Source organism: Schistocerca nitens, chromosome 8, assembly GCF_023898315.1.
Source record: "Schistocerca nitens isolate TAMUIC-IGC-003100 chromosome 8, iqSchNite1.1, whole genome shotgun sequence".
Classification (NCBI taxonomy): domain Eukaryota; kingdom Metazoa; phylum Arthropoda; class Insecta; order Orthoptera; family Acrididae; genus Schistocerca; species Schistocerca nitens.
Window position 1 is genome coordinate 282,897,013 of NC_064621.1, and position 27,297 is coordinate 282,924,309.

At 40.6% G+C, this 27,297-nt stretch overlaps 2 protein-coding genes across 4 annotated transcripts in view; one reads left to right on the plus strand and one right to left on the minus strand.

Annotated features, from left to right (window-relative positions):
• The window catches only part of LOC126198941 (protein arginine N-methyltransferase 1), a 112,318-nt gene extending 101,542 nt beyond the window's left edge, over window positions 1-10,776 (minus strand). The window contains exon 1 of one of the 3 annotated variants that reach the window (XM_049935585.1): window positions 10,589-10,776. In XM_049935585.1, the coding sequence (XP_049791542.1) occupies window positions 10,589-10,598 (10 nt within the window). In that variant the 5' untranslated portion in view covers window positions 10,599-10,776. The remainder of the gene's footprint in view (window positions 1-10,588) is intronic. The other 2 variants (XM_049935584.1, XM_049935583.1) reach the window with 2 other exon arrangements.
• Window positions 10,777-10,841: 65 nt separating this feature from the next.
• The window catches only part of LOC126199036 (charged multivesicular body protein 2a), a 42,533-nt gene continuing 26,077 nt past the window's right edge, over window positions 10,842-27,297 (plus strand). The window contains exons 1-2 of the mRNA XM_049935736.1: window positions 10,842-10,929; window positions 11,142-11,324. Of these exons, the coding sequence (XP_049791693.1) occupies window positions 11,151-11,324 (174 nt within the window). The 5' untranslated portion in view covers window positions 10,842-10,929; window positions 11,142-11,150. The remainder of the gene's footprint in view (window positions 10,930-11,141; window positions 11,325-27,297) is intronic.

Here is a 27,297-nt window from a genome sequence, read left to right on the forward strand (position 1 = left end):
ATATGATTTTCCATAGAATTTATTAATTATGAAACAAACTTGGACTAAAAATATAATTAGAATCTATGACAATCTATGACAATATTATGAAAAGGATAAACTGCTATTCACCATACAGTGGAAATTCCTGGAGGGAAGGCGACATCCTTTAGGAGAAACACCATTGAGAAAATTTAAAGAACCAGCATTTGAAGTTGACTGCTGAACAATTCTACTGTCACCAACATACATTGCGCTTAAGGACCACAAAAATAAGATACGAGAAATTAGGGCTCATATGGAGGCATACAGACAGTCGTTTCTGCGTCACTCTACCTGCGAGTGAAACAGGAAAGGAAATGACAAGCAGTGATACAAGGTACCCTTCGCTATGCACCATACCATGGTCTGAATTAGGCAAATTCACACACACACACACACACACACACACACACACACACACACACACACAGGACCACTGTCTCTGGAATTATTGGTCTGGCTTCGGCAGCCAGAGAGAGAGAGAGAGAGAGAGAGAGAGAGAGAGAGAGTTTTGCTTAATTCAGAAGAAGGCTTTATATCCAAAAACTTACTTGTTTTGAGAGGTTCCATGCCCTCTTTTGTATGTCTCCTCTCATTTTCATCAAATTTATTAATGTTCTATGCCATTGCATGGTAGTAAAAGACCGAATAAGGTTATTGTAATGAGAGTATTTGTACTGAGAGATCAAAAAATACTTTTCACTTGATTCCTAAACATATTGTTTTACTTCCCTGGGTGGCCTGTGCGAGGCGAGCATTGGAGGACGCAGCACACTGTGTTTCCAATTGGGGGCTGCACTTCCCTGAATTCTGAGGGGTTCGGACAATAGGCTTAAGCGCCTGGCGGAACGACTGACGTCTGTCGAGTTCCGCCTATTGTGTGCAGGGCGAAACTACCTGCGAGACATCTGAGTGTCACCACAGTTTATGTGTTTACTGTTCCAACACGTCCGGAATGAAGATTCCTGGCACTGACTCACTGCATTGTCCTCTTGATCTGAGAATACTTGTGTACTGTGCCCTGCTGGGTGTGAGTGTCTGGTGCCAGATGGCCGGTGGTCTCGGCAGGTTGTTTTCATAGCCGGTCAAACGGCAAGTTCAGTGCCCTCAGCTGAAAAGCAGAGGCATGACTGATCAACTTAAACTGAGGCTAGTTGAAGTCATAAAGCCCTGCTCGAAATTGGAGGGAACAGTCGCTATTGGCGCGAATGATGCTCTAAGACAGTGTGGGGGAATTTTGGAATCTGAACTGAATATTGATTCGCAGTTTTCAAGCAGAGTAGGGAGTAGAGCAATGTTGGCTTCGCTCTTGCGTTGCGCGGGCAGGGGATTCGAAATCTGATCTTCCTCGGAGTCGAATGGTCTTGCAACTTGGTCGCTCGTTTTCGGAAGAACCTAGAATTCTCGGACAGCCTTTGAGGCCAGGGTTCGACACAGAGTTGCTGCACGGCAGCTCTCATTACTAATTGAGATACTGCTATATAGTCGGGAGATTAATATTTGATTCATTAGGACCTCCTGTCATTATCGTCAGTCTATTGCATCACAGAGAGTAGGAGCCTCTTGTTCTCGAGCCAACTCTTATTCTCATAATATTTCAATATACCCTATCCTTTAACCTACTGTGTATGTGTATGTGTGTGTGTGTGTGTCGAAAATCATGTTCATTTATGTTCTGAAGTATAATAAATCTCACTGTGATATTTAATCTGCATATCATTTTGCAGATATAGGCAGAATCCCATTTCCTGTTTTTGATTATGATAAAGTTTTCTTTTTTTTTGAGTAGATTACGATTTTTATTAAATTATTGTGAGTGAGCACTCCTTATTTTACCAACTAGCAGGGTCCACCATCATTTCCTTCCATTACCGTTGTGCGCATAATTAATTAGCTGGTAGATAAGGAGGAGGTCAAGTGCATGTCTCGTTCTCCCTGCCAGGATTTGATTGATAACATTTCCTGATTAAAGAAAAACACCATAATTAATTTTCTTTGCTGTAATTAGATTTCGGAATAGAAATATTTTGCGACGCGCATGTAATAACCATTGATTTTGTTCATTTATTTAGTAATCTCATGTTGTTTTATTTTGTGTGTTGGTTGTGTGTGGGTTCTGTACCACATCACATTCCGTTGAAACTGACAGTTGTTTTATTTTGTGTGTGTTGGTTGTGTGTGGGTTCTGTATCACATCACATTCCGTTGAAACTGACAGTGTTGCTTCAACGTTGAAATTATTTTGGAGGGGTTGTTTTACCGACATTTGTACTTGTGGGTTATATTCTTTTTTTTTTTAGTAGTAGAAGTCGATTAGTGCAATTTTTGTGTCAAGTGTTACAAGGGGTTTTTGCTGTTATATTTTTGTTGTTGTTGACGTTCCGTGAATGAATGTTCACTAGTAGCAGGGCACGACAGTTGTTGAACACATCTCAAATAAACAGACTGCAAACAATGGAGCAGGATCAGGGTAGCAACAGAGTTGAGCCAGATGAAGAATTGTTGAGTTTTCCTACGGGACGGGAGGTGTGGGGGTCGACAGAAGCGTCCGATCCCACGCGTCGGCTTTGACCCGTGACGTAAGGGTGTTGTCGTGTGTGACGTCATGACGGCGCGGAGTTTGGTTTGAGTGTGGCTGTCTCCAGTCCTGTTTTATCTTATTTTATTTACTTTTCTGATCTGTTCGTTCTATCTCGTGAGACTTTTTTCTTTTTAAATTTAAAAACACTTATTACTTATTTTAATTATCTGTTTCCTCCAATTTCTGTTTTAGTTTATTATTTTCATCTTTCTGATCTGTTCGTTCTATCCCGTGAGATTTTTTTTTAAAAAGACAAAAAACACTAATCAGCTACTGAAGCATCTTTATCTTCTATGGGTTGCAGGGGTTACGACCCCTGGGGAGGTGGGTGGGTATTCATGCATGGCTGTCTTCACTTACACGTTGTAGCTACGCACGGCGTTTAAATTTGTTTATATTTAGTTTGCCCCCCCACCCAAAACACCCCATTTCCCGCGCTTGTACCGTTAGTGTCATTAGGCTTCTTGTGGAAAGTGTGTGTGTTTGTTTTTGTTTCTGCCATATTTGTGACGTCATGGGTCAAAGCAGATGGGCGGGATCGGACGCTTCCGTATTTCCAGGTGTGGAACACAGATGTTAGACACGAATTGGTGGCAGACCGGCAACAGGAGGTTCTTAACGGTGAAATCAGTGAGAAAGAAGGAGGGGGGGGGGGGGGGTAGAAGTGAAAAGGCATGTGGAGGCACTTGTTTATATAAATAAGAACACAAATGAGAAAATACTGAGGAAAATTCAGCCTCGACAGTATAACAGTGCCCAAGTGTCTAGAGTAAAATCACCAATTGGTGAAGACAGGCCTAGTCAGCCGAAGGGTTTATTATTAGAGATTTTGGGAGTGGTAAAGGACAGAAAGCAAAGCCTAGAAAAGAGAATGGATGAAGTAGAGAATAAGGTACTTGTGGTTGTGAATGAAGTGAAGAGTGAAATAGCGTAGGTCGGTAAGACGAGTGTCGGGTGAAGAAAAGTACTGTTGAAGCCAAGAAGGAAGCAGCGTTAGCAAGAGTTGAAGCAGCTGGCGCCAAAAAAATGGCAAATGTCGCAAATAACTGTGCAAGAATCACTAGGCGAATTGGACACGTCAATGTGTTAGGAATTGATGCAATAAAAGCCCAGGGGAAGGAAGCACTTGTGAGCACAACGCAAAAAATGGAAAGCGTTGAAGAACGCGTTGCGGGTACCATCCAAAGTGTGAAAGTCTAGAAGAACATGTAGCATGCCTGGAACATGAAGTACAAATTGGTACACCACGTCCAGTGGCGATGACTAGCGGACATAAAAGTGTGGCGCCGGACGGCGGCCCACCGTGCACAGGCTCGGCACAAGGTAATGGACTACGAAGCGCACACAACAGCCCAGAGAGCGCACAGATGCAAAATTACAGCCCGACCGCAACAACTAACACTCAGTTCCAGTATCATTATGGGGCAGAACTATGTGGTCACAGCACGCAACAGGAGATGTCAGCTCGCATCGAACAGACGGGCACATTCGATACTAGAACCAATAGAAAGGTGCAAGAGGGACCAGAGTTTGATTACAAGCACTTTTTATCGGTCCTCAAATTCCAAACTTTCCTCGAAAATGGAGGCTCAACTCACCCAAAAATTTGGCTGTCACAGTTTTTTAATATGCTACCATATCTTGGCCATTGACAGCAAAATTAGAACTTATCTGCGGGTACATTGAGGGCACGGCATCTGAGAAAATGCGCGGTGTTGCAGGTACATGCCGAATGTACCGAGAATTCACTGACGCATTTCTCGGAACATATTGGTCACGTGAAATGCAAGACCGAATAAAACAAGACATCATTTTGTGTCCAGATCTGGAGGCATCAGGATACAAGAGCCCCACGAAGCTCTTTGAGGCTTTAATTAAAAAGAATCAGTTTCTTGATGTGCCACATAGTGATGCTGAAATAATTAAGTTCTGTTTCACGAAACTGCCAAGCAGCTACCAGCAAGTGCTTGTAGGAAAGTACGGATCGAATACTGAAACATTCAAAAGCCTTCTGCGCAAGTTGGAGCTAATTTTTGAAAAAGAAGCGGCACATGATCAAAGGAAAGGGCAATATAACCGTTACAATGGCGACTTTCGTGGAGCACCGTGCAATAACAACAACAACGACAGGAGGAATGAGCATGATTGAACATCCTGGAGGCAGGACTATGGAAGACAAAATTCAGGATGACAGAGTAACTTGCAGAGACAAAACGATACCCGCAAGTACGACATGAGCTAGTGGCGCAGTGATTCACATGAACAGCGGCATGAGTCAATCGAAATACGTGGTCCTAACCCAAGTTCCAATCACCGAAACAGAAATGGAGGGCGAGATTGGAGCCAGGACCGGGTGGATTCAGCTCGGGGAAAATCCGCACAAATGCTCGGACAGAGCCATTTACATATGTTGAAATGTAAGGAGCGTGAGAACGTAGTTTTCGTATAGAAAGTAAAGTGTTGCCTGTGTGTGAAACAAAATGGAAACATTGGTAAAATAGACTTGGTTAGAAAACATATTTCTGTTGTGTACCTATTAGACATTAAGTGTGGTAATTTGTTTTTATTTATATTCTTTAACATGTACCTGTGTAGCCTGTAGGGGCTATGAAGCCACATATGATCCTTGCGCAGTCTTGGTTAATTCTGAAAATGAAGTGTCCGTCTAACTCACTTTTCTGGACTTCCCATCATATGGTGGAGCCACCACTCTTCCGAGTAAGTGGTAACACAGACTCGATCTTCATGTGTGTTTTGTCTTTACACCATACCTATTACTGTGTCTTTGTTGAGGAAGAGCTACTGGACGCATATCGACAGTGTTCTGGGCACACCTTACAGCGTTGCACCATATATTTGTTTTTGCGATATTTGTCACTGGTGTCATGGGCACACAACTGCAGTGTTGCACCTGTTTTCAGTGAGGCTTTTTTTTTTTCATTGGCGTGTTGGGCACGCCACAGTGCGTTGTTCCATACTCTTAGGGAGGCGAATATACAAACGTGGCCATTGTGCCCGCCCATGCTGCTGGCCGCAACCTTTCTGGAGTGTGGCGAGTTTCTCGTACGATGGTATGTCATGTCTCTGAATGTGTGCAGTCATTGGGATTTATTGTATGAATGGTGTAATGCAGAAGGTACGGAATTCCTCAACAAGTCTGGTAATTGGTGTCTTGGTGTGAGACCTAGCACATAAGAGAAGTCTAAAAGTATGATATTTATGAGAACTTGTTTACAGAGGTAGAGTCTTTGCATTGTAACTTGTGAAGTCTGTCGTGTTTTTTTTTTTTGTGTAAACTTTCCACCGAAGTTTCAGTACATCCAGTTCCATCTCAGATGAGTAGTGACCAACTCAGCGTATTGGCCACGCCAGAGACAGCAACATCCATCGAGTTGTCTCAGTGGGGCAGGACGGGGGAGTATGTATGGGAAACGGGTGTAGCCGATAAGGTACATATAGTATTTTTATTAATTTCCATTACTAATGTAATTGCAGCTAATTTTATCTCGTCTAATATGTGTTCATTTCATATTTGGGTGCAGCCGCCATGTCTTGAGCAGTTTCAGGGATCCATCGAGGCCTCTGTGATCAGAGATGGCAAGGGAAGTGCAGTGGCGCCTGTAGATAGCGTAGTTAGCAAATTTAAATTGTCATCCATAGTTGTGAGCATGCTCCAGTGACAGGTAGGCTACAGCTGGGATTACATATGGTAGTTTAGGGTTATACTGTATTAGTGTAACAGGTCTATTCATGTAAATATTGATTTCTATTAATTTTTTATTGAATGTACAAAATACGATCTTTACGAATTCTGAAGGCTGTTTTTGTAAAAAGTTTGGGGAGGCGCATTTTATAAAAGCACTTAAGTATGGTGCAGGTACTGGGAACAGCGAGTGCCTGCTGGACGAGAATTGACGCTACAAGGTGGTCAATGTGGAGTAAATGGAGGCCGAGCCTGATGTATTATCTAATACTGATGATGAGGATGATGTATTTCATTGTGCGGCAAGAGCAGTCGTATTCGATAATTCTCAGTCAGATGTAGATGATGAGAGAAATTTTGAGCTAGGTAAAGACTTAGAGACAATATGGACCAACAAACCCGACCAACAAACCCATCCATTCAAAATTTTCTAGGACACCAGCGTCAAATATTATTACTCATCTCCCTGGTCCACATGGGGAAGCAAGGGGGGTCACTAACGAATTGGAAATATTTTTATTATTTATAGATTCGAAAATTATAGAAAAAATTGTTTTGTACACAAATCTTGAAACCGAGAAATCTAGGCAACAGTACAATACAGTCCAGTGGTTTCATTCACCAACAGAGAGCCTTCTCTTTATGAGCGGTGTCCTAAAAAATTCTATGCTCAGTGTAGATGAGATGTTCTCAGCAACCTATGGACCTCCGGTATTCCGTTGCACTATGTGCAAGAAAAGGTTTGAATTTATTCTAGAAAACCTCCACTTCGATGATAAAAGCCACCAGAGAGGCTAGAAAAATCAACAACAAATTTGCAGCTTTCAGAGAACTGTGGGACATGTTTGAATCTAACAGTGAAAAAAATTATAGTCCATGTGAATATGTCACAGTAGATGAGACTCTACTGAGTTTTTGGGCTGCCTGTCCATTCAAAACGTATATCCCATCAAAACACGACAAATATGGGTTGAAAATAATGCCACTATGCGACACAAGGACATTCTATTTTTTGCCTGGCATTCCATACACTGGCAAGGACAACAGAATAAAGGGGAGGCCTGGAGATTTGCCTTTACCTGCCCAGTATGTTTTCCACCTGACGGAATGTATCAGGGGTTCTAATAGAAACATTACAGCGGACCATCGGTTCTCCTCACCGGAGGTGACTGACGCCTTCCTCCAAAAGAAACTCACATTTGTAGGTACATTGAGGAGGAACAAACTGCAAATGCCACCATCAGTGCTGCTTTCCGCTCCAGTAGGCTCTTCAACATTTATGTATCAGGACGACAAAACTTTGGTGTCATTTACCCCAAAGAAAAATAAAAAAGTTTTACTGATAACGTCTATGCACTTCTCTGGAGAGATAAATGAAAAATCAAATAAGTCTGAAATTGTGCAGTGCTACAGTCTAACTAAAGGACGGGTCAACGTATTAGATATGCTTTGCCACAGCAGGACCACAAAAAGAAAATCGAGAAGATGGCCCATGCGGTACTTTTATGCTATTTTAGACATCGCTGCAATAAATAGTTTTATCATTTACAAAAGCAATAGCAAAATGGACAGCTTTTCAAATAACGCGAGAATATCATTTCTCAAAAATCTTGCACTCTCTTTGACAAAACCTCTTATGGAATAGAGGTTGAATAACACACACCTTTCCCGTGAGCTCCGTTCGTCTATTGGAAAAAGAACCAATCGAATTAGACAAGCCTACCCAAGCACAGCCACTAAAGAAAAGAAGATGTGATTTTTGTGACAGATCAAAAGATAGGAAGTGGAATGCTTTTTGTAGTAGGCCCCTAAGTGTAATCGTTCTATATGTGGGGAGCATAAAGTTATTATATGCCCTGTCTGTAAAGAAACTGAGATGTCATAAATTGTGCCAAATATGCATTTTCAGGGCTGTATGTGATCGTTTCCAGGATAACATTATACATTTATTATTTGATCCTATTACATTACGTGTACAAAGACATTTATTATTGAGAACTTTATATTTCGGAACTGCTGACACTATAATTATTTTCTACAATTAGTAAGAGATGTTTCTCATTTAGTTCCTATCTTTAGAATTTCTAAAGCACTCAAGTTCCTAGTTGATGACTGAATCTATTGATTTTTACTATGTTTTCAATATTATTATAGAGAATATTTCTATTAAGGTATTTTTTGTAATCAAGTTCCTATTTTTTTCCAAAGTACTTTATATTCTTACTTATTGACTATAAAAATTAAAAAAAAACTTGTTATAACAAATATTATGTGTGTTTAATTAATAATAAAACTTTTTTCCATTATTCATTTTTTATTTTACCCTGAAAAATCGATATTTGGAGGGTGGGGTCTGATCCAACCCCACCTTACCACTTATGTCGGGAAACTTCACCTTACCGTTAGAGGGTTAAAAAGAAAATTACAGAAAATAGCAATGTACTGAAAAAAAGCGTATTTCTGAAACCGTGTAAAAGATCTTGCTTTTTTATTAGTAGATTCTTTGGTTTGTGTCTACGAAGAAATTACAGTGTTCCGCACTTGTTTTTATGCAGTGTAGGCAACTCTGCACTGTACCGCAAAAATTTTGTTTACAACAATCAAGTCTGGTTTCGCTTTTGGTGAAATGTTCCTGTAGTTGAGAAGGAAGTGAGACAGTCTGTACGGTAAAGGAAAATGAGTTTCTATTTGGGTAGCAGACTAACTAACAATGGCCAAAGTACAGAGGTTATACAATACAGAATAGCAGTAGCAAGAAAAGTGACTCTCAAAATGACTAATAAACTAACATATTATATAAAGTCAAGTGCTAAGAAGTCTTTTCTGAAGGTATCTGTCTTGACTTTAGACTTCCACAGAACTGAAAAGTGGATGCTAAACAGTTCCCTAGTTGCTAAGGTGAATGCTGGTATGATTCCACCATGGCCAACTTCCTGCTATATCCTCATCTAAACCCTATTCCACTCCGTATTTGTTTTATGTATCATACAAAAATATTATTTTTGCAATGTATCTGACATGTTCTTAACTGCTGTACTGAATGGTCACAGGACAAATAAGTAAATTATGAGCTTTTGAAATGTGGAGCTACAGATGAATGCTATGATTAGATGTGGGGATTGGATAACCAATGAAGAGACTTGGAACTAAATGGGGGAGGAACAAAATTTGTGGTGCAACATGATGAAAAGAGATGAGGCCATAGAACACATTCTGAGTAATTAAGGAGCCGTCAATTTGATACGAGGTGGAAGTGTGGGAAGTCAAACTTGTAGAGGGAGACCAATGCTTAACTCAGTAAGCAGGCTCAAATCAATGTAGATTGCAGTAGTTATGCACAGATGAAGATATTTGCACAGGATAAACTAGTGTTGGGAGCCACTACAAAACCTTCTCTTCATATTGGAGACAACAAAGGGGCTAAAGGGCAGTTACAGTGTATCTACCTCGTCCACCAAGTGTTGTATGTAATTAATGTGATTTAGGGAACCCGTAGAAAAACTAAACCTCAATGAATGAGTGGACATCTTAATTGCTGATCTGATTCGACAAGTGCATCATACCACTCAGTACAACTTGGAATCAGTCATGTCATGGAAATATGAAGTGTAAGGATCACATAGGTTTCGTTGCATGCCAGGTGACTGAAGGCTTTGACTGGCCCATACAATACTTGGAACTGTACTTTGCTTGTGTAACAGCCGACTATCAAATATTGCTTGCTGGGTACATGTATACATGCAAGGGTGGCACAAATGGCTACCAGCTTGTTTTACCAGTAAAGGAAGTGTGAATGGATAGCAAAAATGCTCAACTGGTGAAACATTTTAAGAGAAAGGAAGTTTATCCTCAGAATATCGGCATCTTCCACCTTTCCTAGTTAATGAATTAGATATAATTTGAAGTAAGAAGTAAAAACTATAAAAAGAAAAAATATACATCATGCACATATTTTATAGACGATTAGTTTCTCGTTTTGTAATGAAAATACTCCTAAATCGTGATTTTTAATGGGCCTTAGCGACCTGAACACTTGGGCATTTGTCCTGCACTACATACACCACACTGTAAACAGTAAACACTGATTTTAGTTGTTGGGGTGCTCGTGAATAAGAATGGTGTACATAAGAGTGATCGTGCGAATAACCTAGAACTCTACAACGCTCAACTTCTCATTCCCACCAACAGCAGCTGCACGGTCGCTACTCATTAAATTATCACTGCTGAGTCTATGTCATTAAAACTATGTAACAATATTTAATAAATAATAATATAAACATCACCTGTAGCCATGCCTCCCAAACTTTCAAATGACGTGTAGACCTGAAATCTTTGGCGCTACGGCAATATTAGCCAACAGCCACCGGTCAATTAATCCACTTACGTTAAAATCATGAGCAAGAAGATTAATTTCTTCTCTCTCTCTTGTAACTATTCATATTTCTTTCTTAAACTATAATGCGTGCTGAATAGAAAATGCAACTCTTAAATTAAATTTTGTAGGGGTGTGATGCAAATGACATGCGACTTGTAGCAATAACACCTGTGACATTAGTCATAGACAGCAGGACGAGGAGTTTGGAGTTGTGAACTGTGAAGTTTGTGTAGTAAATATTTTCTGAAGGTAATGATTGTTGCTTAGTATAATGAAATATTGTTGGAAAATACCGCTCTGGAGAGAAACAAACGCAATCAAGTCCGTCGGAAAACATTACTAGTTATAGTGGATGGCGTTATTTATTACCTTGACACAAACTGCGTGGAGTTTGACAGTTTCCGTTTCAAAAATTGATGTTGTTTTTAATTTGTGCACCATTTGACGTTTCTTACCTGCAGGTATTTACAATGCCATTAGAATGGCTATTCGGAAAGAAACTGACGCCGGAAGAAATGCTGAGGCAGAATCAGCGTGCGCTGAACAAAGCTATGAGAGATCTGGATCGAGAGAGAGCGCGGATGGAACAGCAAGAAAAGAAGATCATTGCTGACATAAAAAAGATGGCTAAAGATGGTCAGATGGTACTTAACAATACTCTCTCATTTTTTTTGTTTCCACCATATCACATTAGCACCAATAGTATTTGGTATGTTTTCTACCAAGATCACAGGTGTAGTTTCGTTTTTGTGATTCTAGAATTACAGTTGGGCGTGTAATTTATTTTTTCTACCTGTCGAAAGCTGTGGTACACACTCATTAAAGATAAGTAATTGCAAAATAGCTGCTATTTCCGTAGCTACTGTGTTACAGAATGTGTCTGGAAAGAACGTGTTTTCTGCCTATATCCTGCATAGGGATTGTCAGGCCAAAATTCAGTGGCTTCACTTTAGCTGCCGTATTCCGTAAGTTATCTCGTATGTCTCTCTCTGTGATGGAGTGCATCACAATCAGTGAATGGGGTGTTAGTAATGTGCATCATACAAGATGTTGGGTGTGGGGGAGAGGTCCTCAAAGTATATCGGACAGATTATTAAAAAATGGTTTGAGAAGGAGCATGTGCTGTGATCATGTTGTTGTGGTAGTTGGGAGATGAACAGAAAAATGAGTAGCGTTGGCCTCATTTTTGCCTGATTTCAGAAAAATATGGCCCTGATGGAGAAATTAATCTTATTCCTGACAAGGATAACAGTACACAGTGAGAGATGTATTTTTTTTTTTAGTCGACTCAGTAATTCAGGGGGTGATCGAATTGCACCAAGAAACTACTGGTGAACATTGGTGGTGCAGTTCTTATGAGACATGACTGCAGTGGTGAAACTGATTTTACACATATACAGAAAATAAACACCTTGTAAGGGATATATTGTGTAAATGATATGACTCTGGGGGAAGGAATGTGCCATGTGGAAAGATTGTTAGTAGCTAGGCCTAATTAATATTTGCCTGCAGATATGGCTGTTGCTTTGTTTGTGAGTATAGTTTCACATCACATAATTACACTAGTATATAATCACATACTATAAAACTTACTGTGCCCTTTCCTTGTTGTCTGTAAACTTTGGTGTTTGGTATTTAAATTTAGTGATGCTTTTTGGGAAGAGGCAGAGGATATCTTGGAATGTAAGAATATTTACCTGCACTACAGTCGACTGCGTTCACTCTTTAGTTTTTATTGATCTCTTTCCTTCCTTGTGTGCTTCATCAGTGACCAGTCTTGGTCCTATGTCTTCCCCTGCACCTTCACCCAGATACCTTACTAAATCCCTTGGGAAAACCAGACTCTCTGATATCACCTATCAATTTTGACCATTGATGTTATACCAAGCCCCAAGGTGCATCACAAACTTGATTTCAGGATGGCAACCATTAACTTTATAAACATTTCCATGGCACAAAAATTTAACCATCAATTGTACAAAATTGTACAACTTCCTTATAACAAATATTGAAACTAATGGGACTACCGCAGGACTCTCAGGGTTTTGTGCGGGAACAAACTAAATCTAACACAACAACCACAAAATTGCATGAGTAATAAAATATGTGCAATGCAGCAACAGCAGAAACATGATACAGTGAAAAGTCAGTACAGAAATCCTAAAAGAAGTTGCACTATGCTCATAATCAATAATTGTGAAAACTAATAAATTGGGGTATTGACAACCAGCGTTGAGCTGTATACCTCAACTTGAAAGACTGGTACCAATATGCAAATCGTAAAAGAAATCTAACTACACACCAAGCAAAAACTCATGAAATCTGGCAATATGCAGTATCAACAACCAAAGTTGAACTATATAGCTCAGTCGAAAGAATTGCACCCGGCAAATGGTCTACCCGACGGGAGGCCCTAGGCACACGACATTTATGTTTAATTTAAAATACTGATACCAATACAAGAATCTTGAATGAAATCATACTAGTCACCTACAGAAAAGCCATGCAAAGTAACAGAACTTTGTATCATCAACTGAATTGAGCTGTATAACTCAGCTTGAAAGAACAGTACCACTACAAAAAACCAGAAACAAATTGCACCACAAAATGCCAATAAACAGGACCAATACACATAGTGAAAAGTAACAATAGGTAGTATTGATAACATCTCTCAACAAACTCCATGACACCTGCGACTCGCTGTCCTATGTAACAAAAAACGCTTTCAAAAAATTGACAAAAATTTCAGTGTACAAGAACCGCACAGTTACACACACAAGCGCACATCAAATCCTTACTTGAACCCTTCAGAACCTTGTAAACTATTATTTCATACTAGATGAATTTACCCCTTCTCCAATGTCCATGGCATAAATCAGAAACAGTACTTTACTGCTGTATGATGCACCTCTCTCTATCACTACTACCTTTATATGAAGTCTCTGATCCTCAACTTCTAATATTTTATGTGCTGTAGATATTCTGTTATACAACAAACTAATCTTTAATTAAGACCCAGTCCTTGCAGTTTTGTTTACAATACATTATGATTCACTCTGTCAAAAGCTTTTGATAGGTCAGTGACTATATGGTCAAGTTATCCTCTCTTGTCAGTCACTTCTGATATATCCTTCTGAAAATAAGCTAGCCATGGCTCATATGAAAACTCTGCTTTAAATTCTTGCTGACTCCTGCACAACCCATCCTCTTCCTGCAAATACTCTCACACACTTTTGCACCGAGCGAGGTGGCGCAGTGGTTAGCACACTGGACTCGCATTCGGGAGGACGACGGTTCAATCCCGTCTCTGGCCATCCTGATTTAGGTTTTCCGTGATTTCCCTAAATCGTTTCAGGCAAATGCCGGGATGGTTCCTTTGAAAGGGCACGGCCGATTTCCTTCCCAATCCTTCCCTAACCCGAGCTTGCGCTCCGTCTCTAATGACCTCGTTGTCGACGGGACGTTAAACACTAACCACCACCACCACCACCATCACACACTTTTACTGGTGATCTTTTCAAATATTTTATTGTAATACATGAGACTAGTTGATCTGTAGTTTTTTCTATCACCACTTTTCCCTTGTACATAGACTTACTACTGCTTATTTCCATTCACCCAAGAGCACATCATTATTTATATTGATGTCAGATAGAAGTCTTAGAAAAGGCACAATGTTCCAACCCCAATTTAAAGTATTTCTCCAATTATTCTCTCCACCCCTGCTGCCTTTCTTGATCCTATTTCTTTTACAGATATATGTATTTTCCTGTTATTAAATGTGGACACTTTGACAGAATTCCTCTCTTGTCCATTTACTTCTGTCTCGCGCTGTGCTTCCCCACTCATTATACTCATGTAATTCTGGTTAAATATCTTACTTTTTCTGTGTCCTTTGACAGCTTCACCTTCCTTTTTATTATTCTGACTGCTCACTCTTTGTATAACATCCTTTGCTTCACATTTTAATATAATTTTCTCCAGTTCTGACCGCAGTGTGTTAACACCTTGTCCTTGTACTTTTATAATTCTCAACATTTGTTTGTGATATTCTGTGACTATTTTCTGTTCCTGTGTAAGTGCTGAGCTCCACCCCTATAATTTCATTGACGTTATCACAGGAGCCTGTTGACATGCATATGCTCTATGCACTAAAGTAAATACATCACCACTACTAGTCCCTCTGTCCTTTCTGAATGCATGGTGTCTTCTTGGATAAACTTCCTTGTCCTCAATATCTTAATGGCCACATTTCTACATATGTCACACCATGCTCAGTTCTCTCAACTAATGTACTAAATTCTGTTTCTTTCTGGGTCAGCTGAAGTTTGCAATATAACCTGTCTACTTTGACCAGTGACATAGCTACATTGTGTTCCGTGATATCATGTTTGCGTGACATATGTGGAATGCATCTTGTTTGGATGTGTCATTTTATCATCTGTGGTGGCACTCAGTAGGGTTGTGTGTCTGTGCTTATAAGTTGTCAGTGATGTTAGTGAGGCATTCTACATCAACATCAGTATTCCGCAAGCCACCTGACAGTGTGTGGTGCAGAGTACTCCGCTATCTCTAACTGATCCCTCCTTCCCTCTTCCACTTGTGATTTCCGCATGGGAAGAAGATTTTCAGTAATCCTCTGTATTAACTCTAAGTCCTCAAAGATTTTCATCGTGATCATTTCACGAGATGTACATGGGAGGAAATAACATGTTGTCTGACTCTTCAGAAAGGTATTCGCTCGAAATCTCATTGGCAAACCTCTCTGTGATGAACAATGCCTCTCTTGTAGCATCTGCCACTGGAGTTTTTGGTGAGCATTTGTATAATGCTGTCCCACCAGCTAAATTATCCTGTGATGAAACCCGCCGCTCTTTTTCAGATCTTCTCTCTTTCATTACTCAAGAATAGGCGTTGTAACCCACTTCTTTCGTGGATGAGTTAGATTTTCTTAAAATTCTTCTTATGAATCCTCCCTGGGGCACTCCAGGAATTACCTTTGCACATTTTGTTCCATTAAGAGCGGCATATTGAGTTCTGTCTGCAAGGAAATCCTGAATCCAGTCACAAATCTGGGCCGATACTGTCTATAAGCTCTTTCCACCCCCAATAGACAGCCGTTCACGGCGGTGTCAAATGTCTTCCTGAAGTCAAGGAACGCGTCAACCTGAGCGTCATTAGATATCGCGGAGGAACAGAATGAGTTGAATTTCACAAGATCTCTGTTTGCAGAATTGATGTTGATTTTTATAGAAGAGTTTTTCATTCCCTCAAAATGTCATAATTCTTGAGCATAAAAAATGTTCCATAATTCTACAACAGATTGACATAAACGATATAGGCCTATAATTATGTTCATCTGTCCTACAACTCTTCTCAAAAACCTGCTCTTTTTTTTTTTTATTACTAGGTACCCTTCGTTGCTCCTGTGGCCTACGATAAACTGCTGCTAGAAGGGGAGCAAGTTCTTTTTCATAATCTTTGCAAAATCATACAGGTATCACATATGCTCCTGGTGCTTTACCACTAGGCCCACTAAGAGATTTTAGTTGCTTTTCTATTCTGCAATCGATTATCTCAATATCTGTCATTTTGACATTCGTACTGTGATTGAAAATAGGGACTTTATTATGATTTTCTGCGGTGAAACAATTTTGGAAGGCCAAATTCAGTATTTCGGCCTTCTCTCTGTTATCTTCCATTTCATTTATGATCACAGAGTGGCTGAATAGACTATTTTGATCCGCTTACTGATTTTACATAAGACCAAAACCTCGTAGAGTTTCCAATCAGCTTGGTTGACAACGTTTTACTGTCAAAGTCATTGAACGCTTTTCTCTTTAATCTCCTTGCACTCTATTTCGCTTTTTTCAACTTTTGTGTGTCTGCTAGGTTTGGACTTCTCTTGAATCTTTGCTGAAGCTCTGTGTTTACGCAACAGTTTCCTAAACTGCTATTAATAGTGGATCTTTCCCATCCCTTAAGACCTTGCTCGGATCTTGTTTAAGGCATATTGAGTGATGCTTTTGGTTTTTTTTTCCATTTGTGCTCCACATCTTTGTCCTCAGCACTGAGTATATTTGTTGACTACCCATATACTCTGCAGTTTGTATCCTGGCACTCTTGCTAAGCAAAAATATTTTCCTATCTTTATCATTCCTCGTAATACCTGTAGCCATAGTTGCTATCATAGCCTTGAGATCACTAATTGCTTCCTCTATGTTAATATATTTGATAAGTTCATTTCTGTTTGTAGCTAAAGGTCAAATATGTTTCCTTCTGAAGTTGGTACTCAAATTATGTCCTCGAAGTAGTTTTCAGACAAAACATTCAGATTAATGTCACACAGTTTTTATAGCATGACTCTCCCAATCTATACCTAGCATTGGACTTGGTGCTGTATGTTACTGTATGATGTGGAATTTCTTTTTGTTGGCTTGGCAGTTACTTTTTGTAATGTCATTAGTAAGTGGATACTCATTTGTTTGTGGTTTGGGAACTTTTAGTTTGGTTGTTGTTATTGGATGATAATTTATTTTTTTGTTTTTCGTTTGTTACTAGTCATAGATCATAAGACGAAATTTATGAGTGGCACATTGGTAGCAGCGTTATGGGAGAGGCAATCGGGTGGGGGTAAGGAGGAGGCTGGGGCTAGGAGGGATACTGGGGTGGGAGTGGGGGCAGTAAAGTGCTGCTGGGAGCATGCAGGAATGAAGTGGATAGTAGGGCAGCTAGGTGTAGATGGGAGGTTAGATGGAGGGCGGGGGAGAGAGAGGGGGTAATGGGAAAGGAGAGAAGTAAAAAGACTGGTGGGTTTGTTGGTGGAATGAGGACTATGTAGTGCTGGAATGGGAAGAGGGAAGGGGATAGTTAGGTAAGGACAATGACTAATGAAGGTTGAGGCCAGGGAGATTACAGGGATGTAGGCTGCATTGCAGGGAGAGTTTCCACCTGCACAATTCAGAAAATCTGTTGGAGGTAGGAAGGCTCCAGAAGGCATAGGCTGTTAAGCATTCATTGAAACGGGTCGTCCAGTTGTTTGTTGGCCACGATTTGTCAGTGGCCATTCATGCGGATAGACAGCTTGTTGGTTGTCATGGCCATGTAGAATGCAGCACACTGGTTGCAGCTTAGCTTGTAGATTAGATCATGGTTTCACAGGTAGCCCTGCCTTTGATGGGATACGTGATGTTTGTGACCGGACTGGAGTAGGTATTGGCGGGAGGATGTATGGGACAGGTCTATTACATGGGTATGAGCCATGGGGCAAGGGGTTGAGAGCATTGGTTGTGTGGGGATGGACGAGGATACTGTGTAGGTTTGATGGGCAGCAGAATATCACAGTGGGAGGGGTGGGAAGGATAGTGGGTAGGACAGTTCTCATTTCAGAGCACGGTTAGAAGAGGAAGTCAAGACACTGGTGTAGAATGTAATTCAGGTGATCCAGTCCTGTATGGTACTGAGTCATGAGGGGAATGCTCCTCTGTGGCTGGATGGTGGGACTTTGACCTTTTTTTACAAAATTTGGAGGGTAATTACGATCTGCAGAGACCGCAATGAGACCCTCGGTACATTTCGAGAGGGACCTCTCGTCAGTACAGAAGCGACGGCAACAAGTGGCTAGGCTGTATGGAAGGGACTTCTTGGTATGGAATGGGTGGCAGCAGTCAGAGTGGAGATGCTGGTGGTTGGCAGGTTTGGTATGGAGAGAAATACTGATACAGCCATCTTTGAGGTGGAGGCCAACATCAAGGAAGATGGTTTGATGGGTTAAGTAGGACCAGATGAAGCAAATGGGGGAGAAGATGTTGAGGTTCTGAAGGAATGTGGATAGGGTGTCCTCACCCTTGATGCAGATCATGAAGGTGTCCGTGTGAGGGGCTTGGGATTCTGGGTGTTCAGGAACAACCACCATCAATACCTCGACTTTGACAGCTGCCACCAATTCCATACCAAGAAGTCCCTTCCATACAGCCTAGCCACCCAGTCTGGCTCCATCTCTCAGAGACTGCAGTCATGTGTGTGTGAGTTGTGTGTGTGTGCCTGTGGGTAGCATCTATCCTTTTTATACTATTGTTGCATTCCATCCTGGATTTTCCATTGTTTGAGTAGTTTCACACATTTGAAGCCTTGTTTAGAATTATCAGAAGTGAAAGGGATCATGAAAGAGTAGAAGATTGAAATGCTATGTGGGGGAGAGGGGGGGGGGTGGGGGGAGTTGTTGAGAGTGAGATGCAGGCAAGTATATGGAAGAAATAGCTATAGCGGACTGTTAGCTGTTTTTTGGAGTTTGAATAGCTTTTGATTTCTTTGAAATTCTGAAGATGATTGTTCCAAAATGATTTAGGGAACAAGTCAGTGTTACGGAGTGGTACAGCGAGGATTGTACTTCGTTGTGAACAAATATTTATGCTGTGCTGTTCAGATAGTAGTATGAGGGTTGAAGGTAAATGAGAGGGAGTGCAGTGTTTGATAAGACAATAGAGCAAACACAGGTTATAATAATCTGTATGTTTATCAGCATGTAACCATGATAATTATTTGGATGGGGGAGCGCTACATTCAGAATAATATTCACCACTAGTTCCAGCTAGCGTAAGCTCTCATGTAAAATTCAGAGGGGAATAGTACCACTATAATTAAGAATGAGGGGTTTTTGTGACTCCACAAGTTTGTTTTTAGGCTGTAGTAGTGAATGAGTCGACGCTGACACCTTCTTAAAGACTGCATTGTCCGTTTAGTTTAGTCTAGTCTAAGTGATAGTCCAGAATTGTTCCCAAGTTCGTTGCAACAGAAGTAAAGGTTATTTCTGTGCTGTTTAGGATTAAATGTGGAATAGATTTTCTGGACTGAAGGGTTTAGTTTCTCTCTGCCAAAAAACCCTAATTCTTGTGGTTGTCCTGTTATTTTCACGTAATTTCTGCAATTAAATATTTTTGTATTATTTGTATCCTAGTGTGTGGTAAATGATGTCGTGGTTACGAAATTGTATAAGCTTGTATTAGGTAGAAGTTAGTTTCACTCCCAGCTTATTCAGAAGTGTTGTCAAAATGATGCAGGATGGGAACCTACTACCTTCCGCTCCATATCTCCAACCATTTGAGCACAGAGAACACATACAACTTTCAGCAACAGCGTTGTTCATCTTAGAATCTCCTGAAGGCTTTGACTGCCAGTGTGTCATCAACTAATGTTGAATTATAACTAATTGTACTGAGAGTGAAGTGTGTGTGACAAATCTTCAAAGTGCTATTGCCTTGAAATGAATACTGTCATAACAAGCAAGTTATTATATGAAATATGATGGAACCTGGAATGGCATCTCCAAAATTAATTTGTTGACTGCTATCGAGTTTCATGGTTGCATCGAGTGAAACACCATTTTGATATCACTTCTGTGCATGTTGGGATTGACACTATCTCCCCTGCTCTAAATAGGGGTTTCTGCCATCTTGATGACATCTTGGGGCAAACCCGATGGTAGTGCACAATCTTTGATTATGCTTTTTTTCCTGACTGTGCCCCTAAAATTTATTTATAGACCCTCAGTGCTCTTCTAGGTGCCCTCTCATTTGACTAATATTCCAGCTCCTTTAATTTTATGCCTGGTTCCACTTACACATTTTAATTTTCATCCCCTTTCACTTAAAACTTGAGCATTCCTTTTTTAAAATAATTTCACATATGTTCACGGTGGAGTGACATGGTCACCTTGAAGATAACAACGATCCAATGTTTGAGAATAAGTTGAAACAAAAACAGTCTTTGATCACAAATATGTTTTATTCAATTCGATAACATATTTTGATTGTTATGATCATCATCAGCTTCAGATCTCTCCACAGCTGTTAGCACACTGTCAGTGTGACTTTGCCAGTAATGGCTATAAATGTTATTTGCTTCCTTTACTAAGTTTAAGGAGGCAGATTGATGAGCATAATGATTGAAACTAGTTACTGAATTGAAAAAACAACTTTGCGATCAAAGACTCTTTTGGTTCCCCCATATTGTCACATATATTTGGAAAACTTTTACTACAAGTTTTAGAGCCCAACCTATTTAAGTGTAGTCCCAGACACTATCTCTAATTAAGTTACTTATGTTTAAGAATGCTGCGTCCAAAGTGTCACAGCAATCCTATGTATTGCTTTGACACCATATTGAAATTGACATTTCATTTGAGAAAAGCCACATTAAACTTATTTTCAAAATAAATTAACATGTTTTACTAATTTCAGAAGTTTGGACTTGGTTTAAATTCAGATGATGAGGATACCATCATATCAGAACCAAAGAACTGAAGGTCTCTGAATTCTAGGAAGTCTATCTCTAATCAACTTGTAGAAATGTTGACGGTATTTTGATTTTTGTTGCTGCAATAGTTTGTGAATGATTCTCATACTGACTTCATTTTGTTTTCTGGTTCACACTGTATATAAAAAATTGGGGATTATGAAATCATGGTCTCCATGTTGGTAGCATCATGAATCTAAGCTGCAGTGCATGTGCTATCCAGTCTAGGCGCTAGACTCACTGTGTCTCTGAAATAGTTTCAAAAGTTGAGATCATCACATGCAACACTAAAGAATTATTAACCTTAATCAAGCATCATTGCTAACTTCAATCAAGCACCAGTTGCACTCAAGACATTCTGAAATATTATGCAGATCCGGAAGCAGAGCAGTACACACACAACTGCAAATGCAACCAGTATCAGTAGAACCTATTTGCAGATGTGATACCTGACTTACAGCAAATACTTTTTAATATTTAATTCCTTAACTGCAGCAAAGACTCACTTTTTACTGTAATATATGTTACTATTATTAAAGAAAATGAGGAAGTGGTCATCATGCTGTTCAAGATACCTCATTACTTAATGAATAAATCATTCTAGATCATGTTTAATTAACTGTAATGACTGGTTGTGATGCACATGTGTTCTAGGGGCAGCATCGTTGATTAGTAATCAAAACATTCCCAGTTCGGGGTTTGAAACCCACCACCACTTAAATTTTGATTAATAATCACCAGTGGCAGTTGAAGACTTGCGGCATACGAAGTCAACTTCATTCTGCCAACAGCCTTGTCAAAGAGGGCGGAGGAGCAGACGGAGATTCAGGGCACTCTCTTGCCCTTCGGGTGGGGAAACTGCCCCTAAAGGTGGAAGAATCAGCAATGATCAATGGCATGAGGATGCAGAGGGCAATGGAAACCACTGCGTTAAAAACACACAAAGTGTATCCACAGGACATATGGCCTGTAATTGAAAAAGTATCATGATGATCTCTCCATTGGCAAAAGATTTCATAATAGTACCCCTTTTGGATCTCCAGGAGGGGACTGCCAAGGGGGAAATGACATTGAGGAAAATATTGAGTAAAAGGATAATGTTTTACGAGTTGGGGCATGGAATGTCAAAAGCTGGACTGTGGTAGGGAAGCTAGAAAATCTGAAAACAGAAATGTAAATGCTCAATCTAGATATAGGAGGGTTCAGTGAAGTGAAATGGAAAGAAGACAAGGATTTCTGGTCAGATGAGTATAGGGTAATATCAACAGCAGCAGAAAATGGTATAATGGGAGTAGGACTCGTTATGAATAGGAAAGTAGGGCAGAGAATGTGTTACTATGAACAGTACAGTGATAGGGTTGTTTGGGTTGCTCTTACCAGAATCATCAGCAAATCAACACCGACAACAATAGTTCAGGTGTTCATGCTGATGTCGCAAGCTGAATATGAAGAGAGAGAGAAAATATATGATGATATTGAAAGGGGAATACAGTACGTATAGAGAGATGGGAATGCAGTTCTAGGGGAAGGAGTAGAAGAAAAGGTTACAGGAGAATATGGACTTGAACAAGGAATGAGGGAGGGGAAAGGCTAATTGAGTTCTGTAATTAATTTCAGCTAATAATAGTGAATACTCTGTTCAAGAATCACAAGAGGAGGATGTATACTCGGAAAAGGCTTGAGATACGGAAATATTTCAGTTAGACTACATCATGGTCAGGCAGGGATTCCGAAATCAGATACTGGATTGTAAGGTGTACCCAGGAGCCTGTATAGATTCAGTTAGAAGTACTAAGGAATAACGAGATACACCTGAAGTTCTCTAATGCTGAGGATACACCAATAAGGAATAGCTCAGTAGACAGCATAGTTGAAAAAGAATGGACATTTCTAAAGAGGGCAGTCACAGAAGTTGGAAAGAAAAACAAATTCAAAGAAGGTAACATAAGACATACTTCAGTTGATCGATGAAAGGAGGAGATACAAAAATGATCAGGGAAATTCAGGAATACAAAAAATACAAGTCACTGAGGAATGAAATAAATAGCAAGTGCAGGGAAGCTAAGATGAAATGGCTGCATGAAAAATGTGAAAAAAATTGAAAAAGAAATGATTGTAGGAAGGACTGACTCATGAGATGGGAAATCAAAACAACCTTCAGGGAAATTAAAATCACAATGATAACATTAAGAGTGCAACAGGAATTCCACTGTTAAATGCAGAGGAGAGAGTGGATAGGTGGAAAGTGTACATTAAAGACCTTGTGAGGGGGGACGCTTGTCCAATATGGTGATACAAGAAGAAATATAACTAAATTTTGAAGAGGTAGGGGTGCCAGCATTAGAATCAAAATTTAATAGAGCTTTTGAGGACTTAAGATCAAATAAGGCAGAAGAGAAAGATAACATTCCACCACAATTCCTAAAAACATTGGGGGAAGTGGCAACAAAATTACTATTCATGTTTTTGTGTATAACGTATGAGTCTGGTGACATACCATGTTACTTTTAGAAAGATATCATCCACACAATTCCAAAGACTGCAAGAGCTTAGAAGTGCGAGAATTATCACACAATCAGCTGATAAGAATAATATACAGAAGAATGGAAAAGAAAATTGAGGATGTGTTAGATGATGATCAGTATGCCTTTAGGAAAGGTAAAGGCACTAGAGAGGCAATTCTGATGTTACGGCTGATAATGCAAACAAGACTAAAGAAAAATTGAGACATGTTCATAGGATTTTACAACCTGGAAAAAGCATTAGACAGTGTAAAATGGTGCGACATGTTCGAAATTCTGAGAAAAATAGGGGTAAGTTATAGGGAGAGATGGGTAATATATATGATGTACAAGAGCTAAGAGGGAATAATAAGAGTGGATGACCAAGAACTAAGTGCTCAGATTCAAAGGGTGTAAGACAGGGCTGTAGTTTTCCATCCTTACTGTTCAGTCTGTACATCGAAGAAGCAATGATGTAAATAAAAATTCAGAAGTGGAATTAAAATTCAAGGTGAAAGGATATCAATGGTATGATACAATGACATTGCTATCCTGAGCGAAAGTGAAGAAGAATTACAAGATCGGCTGAATGGAATGAACAGTCTAATGGGTTTAGAATATGGCCTGAGGATAAACTGAAGAATGATCAAAATTATGACAAGTAGGAGAAACAAGAATAGCGAGAAACTTAACATCAGGATTGGTGGTCATGAAGTAGATGAAGTTAAGAAATTCTGCTACATAGGCAGCAAAATAACCTATGATGGAGGGAGCAAGGAGGATGACAGTAGCAGACTAGCACTGGCAAAAAGAGCATTCCTGGCCAAGAGAAGTCTACTAGTATCAAACATAGGCCTTAACCAAACAATGGAAAATCCAGGATGGTATGCAATAATATTATGAAAAGGAAAGTTGCTATTCACCATATAGCGGAGATGCTGAGTTGCAGATTGGCGCAACTAAAAGATACTCACAATTAAAGCTTTCAGCCAATAAGGCCTTGGTCAATAATAGACCACACACACACACACACACACAGAGTCTCAGGCAACTGGAATCACACTGCAAGCATCAGCACCAGTACATGTTGGGAGTGCCGACTGGGTGGGGGTAAGGTGGAGGCTGGGGTGGGGAGGAGTATAGGGAGGGTTAGTATGGTGGGAGGGGGGGCGGGGAGACAGTGAAGTGGTGCAGGTTAGACGGAGGGCTGGGAGAGGTGGGAAGGGGGGGGGGAAGTAGTGGAAAAGGAGAGAAATGAAAAGACGGGGTGTGATGATGGAATGACAGCTGTGTAGTGCTGGAATGGTAACAGGGAAGGGGCTGGATGGGTGAGGACAGTGACTAACAAAGCTTGAGGCCAGGAGGGTTATGGGAACATAGGATGTATTGCAGGGTAAGTTCCCACCAGCGCAGTTCAGACATGCTGGTGCTGGTGGAAAGGATCCATACGGCACAAGCTGTGAAGCAGTCATTGAAATGAAGGATATCATGTTTGGCAGTGTGTTCAGCAACAGGGTGATCGACATGTTTCTTGGCCACATGACATGTTTGTCAGTGGCCATTCATACGGACAGACAGCTTATTGATTGTCATGCCTACATAGAATGCAGCACAGTGGTTGCAGCGTAGCTTGTAGACCACATGACTGGTTTCACAAGTAAACCGGAATTTGATTGGATAGATGATGTTAGTGACCGGACTGGAGTAGGTGACGGTGGAAGGATGTAGGGGACAGGTCTTGCATCTAGGTCTATTACATGAGCCATGAAGAAAGGGATTGGGAGCAGGGGTCGTGTAAGGATTGACTAGTATATTGTGTAGGTTCGGTGGACGGTGGACTATTGCTGTGGGAGGGGTGGGAAGGATAGTGGCCAGGACATTCCTCATTTCAGGGCATGGCAAGATTGTTTCTGTACAAGGTTGGGAGTATAATTATGGTCAGTGAAGGCTTCAGTGAGACCCTCGGTATATTTTGAGAGGGACTGCTCATCACAGCAGATGCGATGACCACGGGTGGCTAGGCAGAACAGAAGAGACTCCTTATTATGGAATGGGTGGCAGCTGTCGAAGTGGAGGTATTGCCAGTGGTTAGTAGATTTGATATGGACGGAGATACTGATGTAGCCATCTTTGAGGTGGAGGTCAAAATCTAAGGAGGTGGCTTGTTGGGTTGAGTAGGACCAGGTGAAGCACAACCCCTGCTCCCAATCCCTTACCTCATGACTACCTGTGAAACCAGCCATGTGATATACAAGCTAAGCTGCAACCACTGTACTGCTTTCTATGTAGGCATGACAACCAACAAGCTGTCTGTATGAATGGCCACCGGCAAACTATGACCAAGTAACAAGTCGACCACCCTGTTGCTGAACACACTGCCAAACATGATATCCTTCATTTCCATGACTGCTTCACAGCTTGTGCCATGTGGATCCTTCCCACCAACACCAGCTTTTCTGAATTGCGCAGTTGAGAACTTTTCCTGCAGTACATCCTACATTTCCGTAACCCTTATGGCCTCAACCTTCGTTAGTCACTGTCCTCACCTATCCAGCCCCTTACCTGTTCCCATCCCAGCACTACACAGCTGTCATTCCATCATCACATACAGTCTTCATTTCTCTCCTTTTGCGCTACTCCCCCCCTCCTCCCCCCCTTCCCACCTCTCCCCCGCCCTCCGTCTAACCTGCAGCACTTCACTGTCCGCCACCTCCCACCATACTACCCCTCCTCCTCCCTGCCCCAGCCTCTCCTTACCCAATCACTCCCATCATGCACTGGTACTGCTGCCCCTCGCAGTGTGGTTGCAGTTTCATGTGACTGCAGTGTGTGTGTGTGTGTGTGTGTGTGTGTGTGTGAGAGAGAGATCTCTTGTTGATGAATGTCTTAAAGGCTGAAAGCTATAATTGTGAGTGTCTTTTTGTTGTGCCTATCTGCGACTCAGCATCTCCGCTATATGATGAGTAGTAACTTTGCTTTTAATAATATTGAAACATAAGCCTTAATTTGAGGAAGAAATTCCTGTGCATTTGGAGCACAGCATTGTGTGGTAGTGAAATATGGCCTATTGGAAAACCGGAACAGAAGTGAATCGGAAGATTTGAGATGTGGTGCTACAGACAAATGTTGAAAATTAGGTGGACTGATAAGGCAAGGAATGAGATGGTTCTGTGCAGAATCAGAGAGGAAAGGAACATGTGGAAAACACTGACAAGAAGAAGGGACAGGATGATAGGAGATCTGTTAAGACATCAGGGAATGACTTCCATGGTACTAGAGGGAGCTGTAGAGGGCAAAAGCTGTACAGTAAGACAGAGATTGGAATACACCCAACAAATAATTGAGGACATAGGTTGTAAGTGCTACTCTGAGATGAAGAGGAATTCGTGGCGAGCTGCATCAAACAAGTCAGAAGACTGATGACTCAAAAAGTTACTTGTTTCAACTGAGTTAGCCTGTCTTCAGATGTAATCCTGAAGTGCAATACTTTTGCTGCCATTGTCATCATTTGTAACTCTACACACCAGCTGACACCAGTGGCAGCAGAAGTCCTGTACTTTAGGATTAAATCTAAAGAGGGCATAATTTGGCTGAAATCAGTCATAACAGTTATTAAAACATAGCCGTTTGTGGTCTAAAGTGCAACATAATTCCGCCATTTTTGTGTAACTCGTTACATTTTTGAGCTCAGGATATGTTCTAAGATTATTAAACAGATAGATGTCAAGGATACTGGATGATAGTTAAGTTTTATGAAGCACTTATGCTAAACTTCTTATTGAGGGGTTATGACATGTGCTTTCTTCCAAGTACTGGGCACATT